The following is a 15,020-nucleotide window of genomic DNA, read 5'->3' as shown; positions in this document are numbered from 1 at the left end:
TGAAACTACCAAGTTGACGAAGGAAAAAGGGATTAGATAAGAAAATCCAAACTCATCTGGGTAATCCTTACAAACCACGAGTACCGGTGATCCAGTATTTACAGCTGTGGGTCTGGCTGCTACCAGGCACTCACACTTGACTTTCACTGCAGCTACCTAAACCACAATAAAACCGTTTCGCCTTTCGACATAGCAATTACAACTGTTGCTACGGACGCTGCACAAATGCAAGAGGGAATCCTTCCCGTGATAGCATGTAGGAGGGGCTGTATAAATATATTAACATGCAATCGCTCTGCAGAAGCGTCTGTGGCAACATCCACGTGGGACAGTTACACGAGGATGACCCGCTGGCTTCAGGCGTCACGAGCCAGACATTGCCAAGAGCAGCTCTATTATGAAAGAAGATAAATTAGTTAAAAATTCCAAGACATTTATATCGGAGCGTACAAGGGAACGCAACTATTTTGGTAAAGCGGCACCTTGCACTGGCACATACTGCTGCCCTTTTGGTAACTGCAGTCATAGACTGTTCCCACAGTACGACAGCTGGAGGGAGCATGCTGATGCCTCAGCTCTTCCAGCAGCAGAGCAGCACCACGTGTACGTGCCGAGGAATCTGTTCGCTTATTCTGGGACAGAGCAGGCTGCTGGGCTTCCACTCAAGTCAACAACAAAGAAGGCCCCGCCAACATTTCACAAACACCTTAAGCCCACGCAGCTCGCCACTACCTCCCCGACAGCCAGCTCCCGCTCTGGGTCAGCAGTGCCAGCACACAACGCCTCAAAGTCAGAGAAGGGTGAAGCTGAAGATGAACCTTTTCAGTGTTTTGGCTGAGCTCCCTTCCAACCAGGCCACTTCACCGCACCAGCGTGCAAACACACCGCTGTAAGGGCGAGGGCAGCCTGGTCACAGCAGCAAGTGGACAGAGCCGGCAAGAGCTGCTGCAACTCGCAGAAGCACCAGTTCTGAGCTTCCCTGTGGCCAGCGCCCTCGTTAACGAAGAAATAACGATCCCATCCAGCAGTAACCGGAGAGGTGGGGGGAGCGGAAAAGAAAACAGCCATACGCATCCACACTGCCAGGAACTTAAACCTGCACGTAAAACCTAAGCAGAGTTATTGCTGGTAGAAATTAATACCCAGCCCCAGAGCTGCATTAAGTGCCTGAACTTTTCCAGCTCCAAGACAGATTGAAAATAACTCTCTTCCCCTGTTTTGAAGACTATCTTTAAAAACTACAGCTTCCCTACCCATTTTTTCGCATTAGTCACCTTTAATTAAGATGGCACAGAAGCCCCAGGAGAGGGATCAAGGCTTTGGGACCGTCCTGCTTCGCCCTACCAGCAACCATCCCTTTCTGACATCCCCCCCGGGGGGACTGGCAGCCAAGGCACCGAAGGAGACCCCCAACCGGTGACAAAGGCAAGCCCCCTCCTCGGATGAGCGAGAGGAAGAGTAGGAAAGTTGCTACCACCTTCCTCGATCCCGCCGACCTCCCACCTCCGCGGTGGAGGCGGGGGAGGAAGCTCAGGGCACAGCCTCGCTGCTGGGCCAGCAACGTGCTGTTTGCACAGCTGATCCCCATCTCCTGCGAGGAAAAGTGACAGGCCAAAAAGAAGCATCCTGCAGGCCACTGGCAGGACAAAGACGCCTTGAACAACCACCTCGCATCTCGTAAAGGTATTCCAATCTGGGACAGCTCGGGAATTCTACCCCTACTTACCAGGCATGAATACTACAACCTAAGTTAGCAATAAAACCTTGCATTCCTTCTGAAGCCCACTGAGTTTCTAAAGATGTATTGGGAGGTACAAAAGAAGAATACAAATAGTTATGGTTTCCCCCCAGTAAGCTTCAACTTGTGGATCAATGACACAAGCTACACCCAGTACAGATTTGGAACAGCACACATGAATTTCAAAGTGCCAACGATTCTCAAAAGCTTCAATTTTAAAGACTTGTAAATAGTTTAAACCCCACAATTTTGCAGTGTTTTCATCTCATGTTGCAAATTTCTGCTTCTTCACGTAAGCAGGAAGACCAAGCGCGACGAGCGGTGGCTCCAGCCCCCAGCTCCAGGGGCTGCCCGCGGACCCGCAAGCCGGAGGGGATCACCTGCACCACCACGGCATGCCAGCTGCGGCAAAGGAGGAATGAAAAAACTGGTTTTAAAGCCCGAAGCTTTCAGAATTCTAGAAGTAGCTACTACCGTTGTTGAGGTTTAAGAAGTAAATGACATAGTAATGCCAAAAACTCAGGAAGCTGCCCTTCACACCGAAAGTATCTGACAGGTTTTCAACTAAAGTAACAGTATTAGCCCTCCCCTTCCTTTTATCTTTATACACAAACTTATTCAGAATTTTCTGGAGGTTTTCTTGATTTTTTTTTTCCCCTGATAAACTTTCCAATGCTTCGTTTAGCTCCTCAGTATAAAAATCCTTAGACTTCTCACAGGGCACCAAGCAAATCTTTCAGCGAAGACTTTTCGGAAACTCTCATTCACTCGTTAGATAAACAAACCAAAATACTCAGCAGAGAAACTTTTTCGTCATTCATAGATCCGTTCATATCTGTGAAGCCATCATTTCCTGCTGTAAAACATACTCACCTTCTTCCTATGCTCTAAAAATAGTACCTACTGAATGTGGTATCTACAGAAGCGCGTGGCAAGCATCGCACATTCAATTTTATTACTTGATCCCCTCTTCAGAGGAAGTTTTGTCTTATCTTTAATAATCACTACAAGAGTAAATATATCACGTTCCTAATGCGTTCAGACACCTAATATGAACTTCTCTTGCTTCTGTGGATCCTGTTAGAAGCAGAAAATAAATTGAGCAACAGTATTTTAAAGATGTTGAGGTACTTCAGGATTATCAATCCGTGATAATACACTGGGGGGGGGGAGGGTCCCTGTCTTGATCGTTACAGTGAAAAGCTTTAATCAGCCAGTCAAAGGTTAACTCAAAGCAGCCAGAAAAATAAAAGAGAGAGAGAGGCAGTATGAAAGAGCTAAAATAGAAAGAAAGAAGAGTACAGAAGTAGACATATGGATGTCTGGGGAGAAGGGTGATTAAATTTCCCATAAATCTTGCATACCAAGAGGTAAGACATTTTGCCTAAACTCCCAGGAGAAACACAATTCACTCACATAGCCGAGGCTTGAAAGGATAATCATCTCCATATATATTTAGGCTGCCATGAAGGACAAGAGTTGGAGTTGCATGTGGTGGCATGGATTTCCCTTGGCACACTGAAAGCTTTCAGTACCACGTCTGACCATAACCGACGGGTGCGTTTCAGGCAGATCAGTTTGAATCGCCAGAGCTGGAGCCCTGGCCGGGACAGGGACGTGAATCCTCGCTCATCTGCCGTGAAGAAAAGCGCCACCCTTAACAGCTACTCGGCCTTTCAACAGTTACCTTTCAGATAACTGAGTTATATGAGACATAAGGAGTCCCGCGGTTTCAAGATGTGATACAAGAGAACGATTTTTACTTTCCATACAGCAAAATTAGGAGAAAAGCGTTTGTTAACCCAACTCGTGACTTTGTATTGCATCCAACGGGTCAGAGCCTTGAACAAAAGCCAGAGTGAAAACCAAGCGAGTACCGGGCGTCACTCCTGGCAACTTGCGCTCGGCGGGGCAGAGCCCAGAAGGCGGCTGCTGTTCGGCAACACCCGCGTGCCTGCGGTCCTCCCACCGGCGAGGCCACCTCGCGGCACGCCGCTGGGCTCTCGAGAGCAAAGTACCGAAAAATGAAACAGCTGTGCCAGCTCTGTCATTTGCTTCTGCTTATTCGCCGGGTAGCTGAGAAACCCAAGCGCTTTTGAAATGACTGAGTCAATTATTTGCCAGCTTTCTACCGCTCGCTCCCGCCACTCCAAATTCTTTGAGGACTGGGGAGGGCGCGAGGGTGTTGAGAAATAGGAAGCCTGCTAAAGTTTTCAAACCTTTTCTTCACTAGAGAAGTTTCTTTAATTAATGAGTCATCCCCACAAACACTTCCCAACAAGCTGCATCAACAGCATCTGTGAAATCAGAGAAAATCCCCTAACCCCTGCTGCCGCCGCCACCGAATTTCTGGGCGATTACTCAGGGCGCGGGGAGGCTCCGTGGGCAGAGGCAGCCCGACGGCCGCCCCCGGCCCGGCCGGGAGGCAGCGTGACTCACGGCACGGAGCAAGGGCGGAGGGGGCGGCCAGGAAAACGCTGGAACATTTTTTTTTGTGTGTAATTTTTTTTTTTTCCAAGCCCAGATATTTTCAGCCCTCCAGCTCACAGCGAGGCCTGGCACTGCGCCGAGACACGGCCCCGTTGTGCCCCCCCTGCCTCCAGCACAAAGTGATGCGAGGGGAAACTGCTCGCCATCGGCTCGTCCCGATGGAGTACAGGAGGACTGGGCAGGGAAGCAGCGAGAGCAAGCGTCTGGGGCTGGGGCTGGGGACAGGGGACCCCCAGGACCCTCCCATGGCCCCCCCAGCCCAAGCACCATCGCCACTCCCGGCTTCAGCCTCTCCCACGCCTGCTTCAGCTCCCGAGAAGTCAAAGCCAGCCGTCAGAAAAACGACTGCCACTCAAGCTGAGCGGCACACTGAGGGGAAAAAAAAAAAGGCAGGCATTCAATTCTTAAATAAGGTTTGTTGTTTGTCTCTACGGTTGATCTTCAATTTTCAAGGTGCGCTCCCCGCTGGGCAGTGATTTCCACTGTCCCGGGCTGCCCTTGAGCTTTCAGCGCGCAGCACATTCCTTCGGTGACTGGATGACAGCAGCTGTCTCCCCGGCCAGGTCGGGGGGCTGCGGAGAGGGTGGGAAAGCAGGGGTAAAATCCACACAGGAAAAGCACCATGTGCCCCCGCCACCTGTGCAAACACCACCCAGCGCCACCACGCTTGTATCCCGTTACTCCTCAGCATTGGGCACACGCACGCCTCTCCCACAGCCAGAGGCTGACGACACCGAAGCAGCCGGCGGTAATTTTTTGTGCCTTTACAGCCAAAAGTCAGCAGCGAAGAGGAGGAACGCAGACAAACCAATGAATTATTCAAGCCAGGCTTATCCTCACAGTTGCGGATGTGGAGGCACAAGCTTCAGGGGCTGACGGTGGAGGCACCTCACCCTCATAAGCCTTTGACGGTGGCACAGCTGGGACTGTCCCCTCCTGGGACAGAGCCGAGGCCCCAAGATTTCCAGGCTGGGAGATGAGAACCAAAGCAGTCAGAGACACCCTGGGTGCAACACCAGCATGCAGACGGGGCCTGGGCCACCAGGGGGGCTCCCAGGCACCACAACACGGTCCCCCGCGAGCGCACGGGGAGGTGAGCGGTTAGCTTTTGGGGAACGCTATTCACAAGGAGAACAATGGGAAGGCCTGGAGATGAAAAGAGCCAGGCAAGACAGGCAGATGCCTAACTTGGGAGTCACAAGGATTTGCAGGCTGGTTTTTAGCAGGACAGGGCACGAGTCATCTGCAGCCATCAGGACGAAGGCTCAGTGCCACCAGGGCACCAACTCCCCCCGCGTCACCCAGCTGCACCCCACCAGAGCACCAGGGCTTCCTGCGCCACGCCACGAACCAGCCCAGCGCCAGCATGGAGGAGAGGAGATCAATGAGACGCTGCCCTCTGACCGGTGCGAGCGCTTGCTCGTACCCACAAACCTGTATGCCGTGTTAGGGTGCAGCTTAACGACAATTTGGGTGACACAGAACAGCTTCAGCAGCTCCCAAGCCTCCTGTTGCTCAGCTCCATGAGCAAGTAACCTCTTGCTGGTGCCAGGGATAGTATGAGCGGGACTGCGCCAGATCAGATTGTGGCACTAAGCCGGATTTTTTCTAAAAACACACCTTTTTTCTCCCCTATGCACAACAGGCTGAGTCCGAGAGCAGGGCCGCTTGTGCAGAGGAGATGACAACTGCAGGCTCCTCACAGATCAGGCAGAGCCCATCACGGTACGGGAAATCTCCCCGTTCAAACCTAAGGAATACTCAGCTGTAACTACAGTAAAAGTCAGAGACAAATACAGGAGAATGAATGAGTTTAAGGACAGTTCTCTGGAATAAACCTAACCATCTGCAAGTCTTTGAATGACAAGGGGATTTCACCCCTTGTATCCATCAGATCTACCTCTAGGCAGTAAGTACCAAGTTGTGCATATCAATGCTCGAAGCTGCCTACAAATGCCACCCTCAGCCAGCATTAGCCTATTTAAGACCACCTAGATCCATTAATTCCGCTCAATCACCCAGCCAGGCAAATAGGAACTTCTTTTACCCAGACCTGTATCTCTTATGCTACCAAAACTATTGGGTTTTTTGTTGTGTTTTTTTTTCTTTAAATACAATATCACTGGTCTTTGACAACCTAAAGCAAGCAACAAATGGGGCAGGTATGTGGGAGTCAAGGAGTTAAACCGCATACAAAAGAATAAACTCACTTCAGCTCTGATTAAGCAGGGCACTCATAAAAAACAGAGGTCAACATCAGAAAATATTTTGTGAGTCATGAGGAGAGATTACTCACCATGCACTATTCAACTTACTCATCACAGTGTGCTATGGACAGAACTGCTCACCATGTATTCATTAGGAAACCATGGCCTTTCCTTTGAGAAAAGCAGAAGGCGGGGGAAAGAGTCATACTTTCAGTTTTGTATGTAAGCCAGTGGGAGGCTGTATCTGCAACGCCAGTGCTCTCTCCTCCCACGGCCCTAATTAGACTTGTAGGGAAATACGTGTTTCACATCACCCTCCTCGGCTCTTTTAGCATCCCAACAAGCCCCAGTTTGTCAGCTGAGCTATTGTGCAAGCTCAGCAGTCTGAAGAGATCCCACTTTTCCTAACAGGCACGAAATAAGCAGCAGTCCTTAAATAAACAGGCATTTATCAATCCAGGCGCCCGTTGATACGAGGGACTGGACCCTTAGCCCTGCACACAGAGCAATACTAATGCCGCTCCTTTCAGATGTGGTAAGAACACAGAAATAGCCAAGTTACTTAATGGGGGGGGTTACATCACACCGCGGTGCTCGGCAGGCTGCAGGTCTCAGCCACCTCCCAGACCCTGATGTCGGGGAGGACGATCCCTGCCACCCCTGCGCCCTCGCCCCAAGTAATCAGCGGGGGCCACGAGCTTCCCCTTCCCCTTTTTCCCCAGCTCTCTTTGGGAAACGCACCTCATGTCGGGAAGCAGCAAGAAAGCTGCTAACCAAAACAACTGGAGGTACTTCTGCTCGTACCCAGGTATCCCACCTTGCTTCCTAGGAAGCCAGCAGCAGAAAGAGCGGTGAAACTAAGAAATGTTCTGCTTACGTCAAATGGAGCCGAGCTCTAAAACCACAACGGTACATATACCCCGCTGCCAACTGAAGGCTGAGCCAGCGAGGGAAAGAAAGTCTGCAGTTCAGCAGAGTACAATGTTAGCAGGCCAAACGCTGCCATGCACAAAGACCAGGATTTATTTCCAAAGCTCCAGAGTTCATCTGCTGCCGCAAAGGCCAGAGCCGCGAGCAGCGTGCGTGTGTGTATGCATGCGTACCCACGCACGCAAGCGTACACTCCCGTAATATGCAGCACGATCTTTTCAACAAAACTGCAGGACAGAACATTGATTGGCTCCAGATGAACCATCCACTTCTGAATTACCGTGGAAAAATCTGCAGTGCCAAGAGGCCGGTTTAACGGCAGGATGTTCGGGTTTTGCGGCATTTCTTAACATACGCAGATAGCACATGTGGATAAGCACCCTGCCCCCCGCATTTCTGATTAACTGGGAAAGAAAATCTATGCACGCTGCCATCTTCAGAACCTGCTGCTCAAGTTTTCCTAAATTAACTAAACCCTTGTTTCCCATGCGGAAAACAGCACTGAAATTCACACGGTGGGGGGAGCAGGTTTGAAGGATTTGTGTTTAAAAAAAAATTAAAAAAAAGGTAGCAAGTTCTGCAAATACACAAAAAACCGTTCCTTCCTTCCAGATTAATCCCTAACCTATGTAATCTTTAACCTACACTTCAATCAGACAGCCCAGAGCCGCAAGTTAATATTTGGCAGCACGAAGAGCGAACTGGTCAGCATTATGCTTTCAGTTTCTGACAATTTAAGCAGAGCGCGCGCCCGCGCACACACACGAATGACAGAGCTGCCCAAACAGGAAAGGCTGCATTAACCAGCGCGTGCTGGAGGCTCCAGCTCCGGGAGCAGCCGATGAAAATAGCACGCCAGCATACATGGAGGATGTTTTGGAAACCACAGATACAGCGACAGCACCGAAAGGCAGCAGCAGATAGGAAGGCACAGCCATCTCCCCTGCCACAAGCCATGTATTTCTAATCATTCACACACAAGCACGTTGCGATTGCCAGGCGAGCGGTATCGGCGGCATCAGCTGCCCCAGCCTCTGCGTCCCAGCATGTTCTCCCTGCGAAGCAGCACACGTACAAGAGCAAGCCCTGAAACACAAGGAATAATCAACACGCAGGCCAAGCAGAAGAGCTATCTACACGCACAGGGGTTTCTCCTCTTACAAAACTGTCCTCAACGCCCAGACAAACGCTTGAGGTGAAAAATCGTTCAAGGATCGCCACAAGCGCTACAGACAGAAGAAAAACGCCGTCTCCAGCCTTTCGCCTCTCGTGAGGTGCTCGCTAACCGGGCACGGAGACGTTGTTATCAAGGTCACGCATCTCGGAAGGGGCAGGAAAGAGCCGGGCAAGTTGGAAAGACCGCGCCGCTCACGTCGCCACGCGGGGCCGAGTGACATTTTTATTTGAAAGCGTTCGGGTCGCAGCTGCCATCAACTGACAAACCCGACCGGGAGCCTCGGCACGAGCCGGGCTGCAAGGACAGGCGCTGGCGGCAGGGAAGCTGGGCGCGAAGCCCCTCGCCGGGCTCCTCCGGGCCCCCCCGGCCCCCCCAGCTCACGGCGCGGGCCAAAACCCCCCAAACCCCTCGGTTTCGCCCCGCTCGGAGCGGCTGCCGCCGTTAGCCGCTTCCACGAGCCGAGCTGGGGCAAAAGGCGAAAACTTTTCATTAAGCAGCCCTCCTCCTCCCCGCCCTGCAGTTCGGGCAGCCAATTATAGGCACAAACGGGGAATTTGACTGCCCGGGGAGCCGCGGCAGCCCCCGGGCCGCCCCTCGCCCGTCGCCCGGGGCGCTGCGCCCGAGCCGGGGGCCGGGGCCGGGCCGGGGCCGCTGCGGGCCGGGGGGGACCCGGGGGGAAAGGGGTGAAAGGGGCGAGGGGCGGCGGGCGCTGACAGGGCGCGGGCAGGTGCGCGGCCGGGCCGTACTCACGTAGACGGGCAGCGGCCAGGGGTAGACGGCGGGCTCGGCTCCCACCGGCGACTTGAGCCGCAGCTCCAGCCTCTCGCCCATGTCGGCAGCCGGAGGAGCGGGCGGCGGCCCCGCACCATGCTAGGGGGGCCGGCCGGGGTGTGGCGGCCGGGCCCGGCCGGGGGCGGGAGCGAGGGGCGGCGGCGGCGGCCGGGGAAGGGGGGGGGGGGGGGGGGGGCTCAGGAGGGCGGGGGGGGCGCCGCTCCCCTCGCCTCCCTCTATTGTCGGCGGCGGCTCGCGGGGCTCTCCGGCGCCGCCGCCATCTTGGGCCGGCGTGAAGCGGAGCACAATGAGGCGCCGGGGCCGGGCCGGGCCGGGCCCCACCGACGCGCCAGGCTCGGGGGCGGGGGCGGCCGCGCTCCCTCCCCCTGTCCTCAGCTGCCCTCCCCGCCGCGCGCCCCCGCCCGCTCCGCCCCGCCGTGCGCGCCCCCGCGCCGCTCGCCCCCCCTCCCCTCCCCTCCCGGCTTCGCGAGTGCGCGCGGCGTGCACGAGCGGGGGGAGGAGGGGGGGGACAGGGCAGAGGGGGGCACCGGGGGACACGCGCGGGGGGCGGCGGGACGGGGGCGGACAGTGCCGGGCTGGCACGGGGTGACCCAGCCGGGATGCGGCGGCCCTCGGGGAGGGAGGGGGGGTTACGGTGCAAGGCTGGCACAGGGTGACACTGCCAAGCTGTAGAGGTACGGGGGGGGACAGTGCCAGGCTGGCACAGGGTGACACTGATGAGCTGCAGTGGCACACAGGGTGACAGTGCAAGGCTGGCCCAGCGCCGTCACGCGGTGGCACGCTGGGGGGGGGGCAGTGCAAGGCTGGCACGGCGTGATACTGCCAGGCTGTGGTGGCACTGCGGGGGGGGCAGTACAAGGCACAGTTGTGTGGGTGCAAGGTCCGCTCGTCGCACAGAGGTGACGCTGCAAGGCCAGCGTGTCACACTCACGGGAAGGTGCGTGGCTGGGTGGCCGTGCAGGGCTGGCACACTGCACTCAGGTGGCCGTGCGAGGCTGGCACACCGGGCGTGACGGCACAGCCCGCGTGCCGTGTGGCTGCTGGAGCAAAGTCCGCAGGCAGGTGACAGCGTGAGCTCTGCATGGCACCGGGAAGTCACCGTGCAAGGCGTGCACATCACACACAGGTGACATTGCACGAGGCTTCGCAATGCACGTGAGTGAGGGTGCCAGGGCTGCCAATGTCCGCTGGGGCAGGGGACAGGCGATGTCCGCTCCGACGGAGCTGCTGAGCTGCCAAAATGCTGCAGAAAGGACCTCGCTGGGGCCACCCGAGGCTTCCAGAGGGGTGGGAAACTCCCAGTGGCAGGAGGCTTTTGCTGTCTATCTCCTGGCTGCGTCCCCCCACCGGTTCACCTCCAGTGCATCCCGACGGGCGGCCAGGGAGGCTCAGGGGTGCTGGATGCGGAGCCGCTTTGTGCACCCCTGCTTGGTGCAGCACGCTGGGCAGGGTCGCTCATGCTCGCCAGGCGAGCTTCATTCACAAAATTGGTGAATAAATGGAGAAAAACGCACAAGGTCCAGAGGAAACCAGGAGAAGCTGCTCCTGAGGCTGCTCCTTTCCTGGCAGAGCCGTTCCCATACCCTGAGCTGAGCTCTCCGCCGGCTGGGGCACCTGCAAAGGCACCCAGGGTCCCACTCCCCTGTCGGGACACAGGGACATCGGCGATTTGGGCCGACAACCGGCATCACCACGGCCCTGGTGTGTCCAGCGTGGGGCAGGCAGGGGCTGCCATGTGCCTGCCAGGTGGCCAAGCCACCGTGTGTGCCTCAGCTGGGCATCGCCCGCCAGGCTCTGTGGTGTGGCGTTTGATGCCCGTGTTTCTCGGCAGGTCGCTGCCTTTTTGCTGAAGCCCGCGGGCATTTCTGGAGCCCGGTGCGCAGCGGGGACGGGACATGCTCTGCTCCCCATGTAGCAGCAGCTGCCTCAGCCAGAAACCACCATGGATGGCTCCAAGCTTCGCTCTTTGCACCCGCTTCTTCCCCTTAAATGTCCGTACGTGCACAAAGCTACATAACTAGGGACGTTTTTCTAAAGAAAACATTAAAATCATCAAGTCAGCAGTGCTTAAACTGCTCTGACTGCTTCTTAAATAATCAATTCATATTTAATTAGCTTACCACAAAAATTCCATTAAATTTAAATAAATAGACATGGCAGGAGTTCTCCAAGGCACAGCAGGCTTCGTTTAAAGAATTCTCTTTGAGTTCGTTAGGTCGGTCTTTAATCAGTTTGCAGCCAAAGTCCTTGTGTGGCCCAAGCAGGCTCCAAGGTAAGGGGTGCTGTAGGGGGGCCAGCGTGGGCCCATCCCTCTGGCAGGTGGAGAGGAGTGGGGAACTTCTGCAACACTGGCGCTAGCTATGGACCTTCAAAGGCATCAGGTGCCGACCTGCAGCATTGCCTGCTCCAGCCCTGCAGGCTCAGCCCTGAAATGGGAAGCTGCTGGATTTTGCTGCTGCAAAAGCAGATGCGCCAGGGAAGAGGTGTTTGTTTCCCTCCTCCCTGCCTTTGCTGGCCCTGCTGCATCTCCCAGTGGGTGCACCTCTTTGCTCCATGCTAGAGCAATCCAGACCTGCCTGTTTTTTTTTTTTGGTTGTTTGTTTGTTTTTCGTCAATAGGTAGAACAGGTTGGACTTGGGGAGGAACCAGGAAGCACACTGCAGCTCCTTGCATGCACGTGCCCTGGGGCGTGGGGAAGGGAGGTTTCCATGCAGCCACTGAGCGCACAGGGAGGGCATCGATGCTCCAAGGACGTCTTGCACAAGCAATGCACAGAGCATGCCCTGCACGAGACACATGCAAAGCCTCATGTCCTGACTTAATTCCCAAGCTTTCACTGTTCCTCAGCTCAGGACTGCGGGATCAAGTCCCAGAGCCTCCCCAGATCCGTGCTTGTGTGCACAGCGGGTGGGAGCTGGTGGGTGCAAGGGTTCAGGGAGGCTGGAGGTTTTCACCGCTATTGCCGCACATCAGCTCATCCAGAAACTTGGCTTTTCAGCAGCATCTCATCTAGAGTATTGACCCAATTTAGTCGACAATAACAAGTTAGATCACACAACAGGCTAATGCAGGCAAGTCTGTTCCCATCAGATTAAATATTCCTGTGTGGTTTACCCACAGGCAGGATGCCGGTGGGTTCAGCCCTGGGGCTGGCCTTGGTTCTTTTGCTGTGATGCCAACCCTGCGAGAGCATCCCCTTACTGCAGGTACCCACGTCTGTAACTCCAGCTCCCCTGGATGCAGTCCCTGGTGCTGCTTACGCTGCTTCTGGTTTTCCTTCTCTCCCCTGAAATCTGGAGCGTGGCCGAGCTCTGTTCACCGTTTCATAGTAGGACCAATAAAACCCTGGCTCTGCAAATGGCTCCCGTTGCACAGTGTGCGTCACAGAGCAGTCAAGCTCTTTAACTCTAGCTGCAATTGCACATCCCAGTCCCCTGTTGGCCTTTCAACAGCCTTGTGAAACAGGCAGGACGCTGGACAACGTGAACGCAAACCCTGCTGCGCCAAGCTTCCCTTCCCCTCCTTGCAAAATGGGCCACGTGCAATTTTCCAAGCCCTGTTTTAATCACCGAGGGTCAACCCTGCATCGCTCTGAGGACTTCCCTTCCACATGAAGGAGCAGCATCTGTCCTTCCCATCTGTCCCAGCAGCTCCCTGGGCAAAGCCGCACTGGGGATGCTCCGGCTGCAGTTGCCACAACAACAAAATGAGGCAACAGTTTCCTCGGTGGATGCACAAGCAGCATCAGTGCCTCGTGGGCACAATGGGGACCAGGGCAGGCAAAAGGTGCCACAGCTGGGCTGGTGCTGGCGGCACATCCAGGTGGGATGAAGCCTTTTGCAGTCATGAGCATCCCCAGGACTTTCAATTCTACCACCCTGTTCCGTGGGCCAGCTGAAATGTGGGTACTCCCATCCCCTTCCCCTCAAAATCCAGTTTGTCTCTGCCCTTCTTGGCCCAAGGAGGTGCTCGATGTGTGCAGGGCTTACATGGGTGTCCGGGCGGACCCAGCACGGGGGGGGGGGGTGATACTGTGGCTAATGGGACACGATCCCTTTCCAGCTTTCCACACAGCAAACACCAAGTCCCATGAGGGCACTGGGGCAGCGTCACAGAGCCCATCCCTCCCAGCTGCCCTTCCCTGCGGCGACCCCATCTCCAAATGTGTTCCCCCCCCCGAAGGCTCCCCCGTCCCCGTCCCCTCAAGCAGCAGCAACCACGTCAAGCTTTTCCCTTTCTGCTGCTCCCGGGAGGAAGGCCTTGGCGGCTGCCCAGCAGCTCCGCAATCCTGCTCCATCGCGGGCTCGCTGCCAGCTTGGGCTGGGGGCCGGGAGGAGGGGGAGAACGGAAACCTCACCCCGGCACCCACGAACCCCCGTGGGCACTGTGCCTCCGCGTGGGAGAGCGCCGTGGGGCAAAGGGCGACGGCTGCCCACGTGCCAGTGAGTCACCGCATGGCAACACCCAGGAGCAAGGCGGATAAGGGCCGGCTGGGGAAAGCCCAAAGGTGGCTGGGCTCGGTTTGAAGCCCCAAAGGGATTTCCGTGCTACGGAGGGCAGCGAGCAGGCACAAGCTGGGGGCTGCCACTGCTTTGGGGCGCTCCGGCACGCACGGCCCCGACACCCCCGGCCGCGGGGACACTGAGCGGCACGGCCCCAGATCCCCAGCCCCACTCGGGGGTTTTCCAGCCGAGCTCTGCCAGGGCAAAGCAGCTCCAATTTCCTCATTTTTTAGGCGCTGCTGGAGTTTGAATCCGGCGCCGCGGCCTCCACGCCACCGCCGGGACTCGTGCAAGTGGACAGGGAGGACGAAGCACGGCCGCACCGACCCCCCTGCACGCGGGGCTTCATGCGAGCCCTGAGGTGACCGCACGATTCTCGCTGGCCAGCCTGGGACCTGCCCCGGCTAGGAGCGGCGGTGGCCCCGGCCAGGCCCTGCCGCCCGCCTCGCCCGGCCCGGGGCTCCCAGCCCGGCCGCCCCCCTCAGCCCCGTCGCTCTCCCGCGCCGCCGGCGCCATCTTGCGGGCGGCTGCGCGGGAGGGAGCGGGGCCAAAATGGAGGCGGCGCCGGGCGAGCCGCGGGGCTGAGGGCAGCGGGGCCGGCGGCGGCCCTAAGGCGGGCAGAGCGGCTCCCCTGGCCCGGGGGCGCTGCTTGGGGGGCGTCGGGACCGCCCTCAGGGCCGTGCCCCCCTCAGCGGTGCGACACCAGCCTGGGCTCTTCCCCTTGGTGCGGCGTCTGCCCGCAGCCGGGAGGTTCCTTCACCGGCAAAGCCGCTGCGAAATTACAGCCAAACCCGGGAGGTGGCGGTGTTTGTTAAAGGAGAGAGCCCAGAGCTGCAGATGCCAGGGGTGGCGATGAGCTGGGAATTTTAAAGGTTTTAAATATTACCGATAGCAACGCTTAGGGTTAGAGACACGCGTTAAGGCTGCTTGTAATTGCAAGCCCTTCGTGGTTTGGAGTGTGGAAAATTTATTATTGGCCCAAATTTTTAAGGATGAACTGACTTAAGCTTCTTGGCAGCATCTGGAGCAGACAGAAAACCCCTTGGGGCGTCAGCGTGAGGAGATGGTGCTCTGTGCCCAGGTCTCTCTGAGCTGGGCTTTCCCACCAAGCTTGTCCCCAGCCTCCTGCTGAAGCAGGAGAAAGCAGAGGAGGTTGTGTCCTTTTGGCTTATTTCTGAAAAGCG

General features: G+C 56.4%; 1 protein-coding gene across 6 annotated transcripts in view; it reads right to left on the bottom strand.

The window, feature by feature from the left end:
• The window catches only part of DOT1L (DOT1 like histone lysine methyltransferase), a 74,858-nt gene extending 64,923 nt beyond the window's left edge, over positions 1–9,935 (bottom strand). For 2 of the 6 annotated variants that reach the window (XM_083810582.1, XM_083810584.1), the window contains exon 1: positions 9,293–9,928. In XM_083810582.1, coding sequence (XP_083666708.1) covers positions 9,293–9,373 — 81 coding nt within the window. In that variant the 5' untranslated portion in view covers positions 9,374–9,928. Of the gene's footprint in view, positions 1–9,292 lie in introns of all 6 variants that reach the window. The other 4 variants (XM_083810586.1, XM_083810583.1, XM_083810581.1 and 1 more) reach the window with 4 other exon arrangements.
• Positions 9,936–15,020: the final 5,085 nt, after the last annotated feature.

Source organism: Anser anser, assembly GCF_964211835.1.
Source record: "Anser anser genome assembly, chromosome: 25".
In the NCBI taxonomy this organism is placed as follows: domain Eukaryota; kingdom Metazoa; phylum Chordata; class Aves; order Anseriformes; family Anatidae; genus Anser; species Anser anser.
The sequence above is the reverse complement of the archived record's forward strand: the minus strand, read 5'-3'. Positions and strand labels throughout refer to the sequence as shown.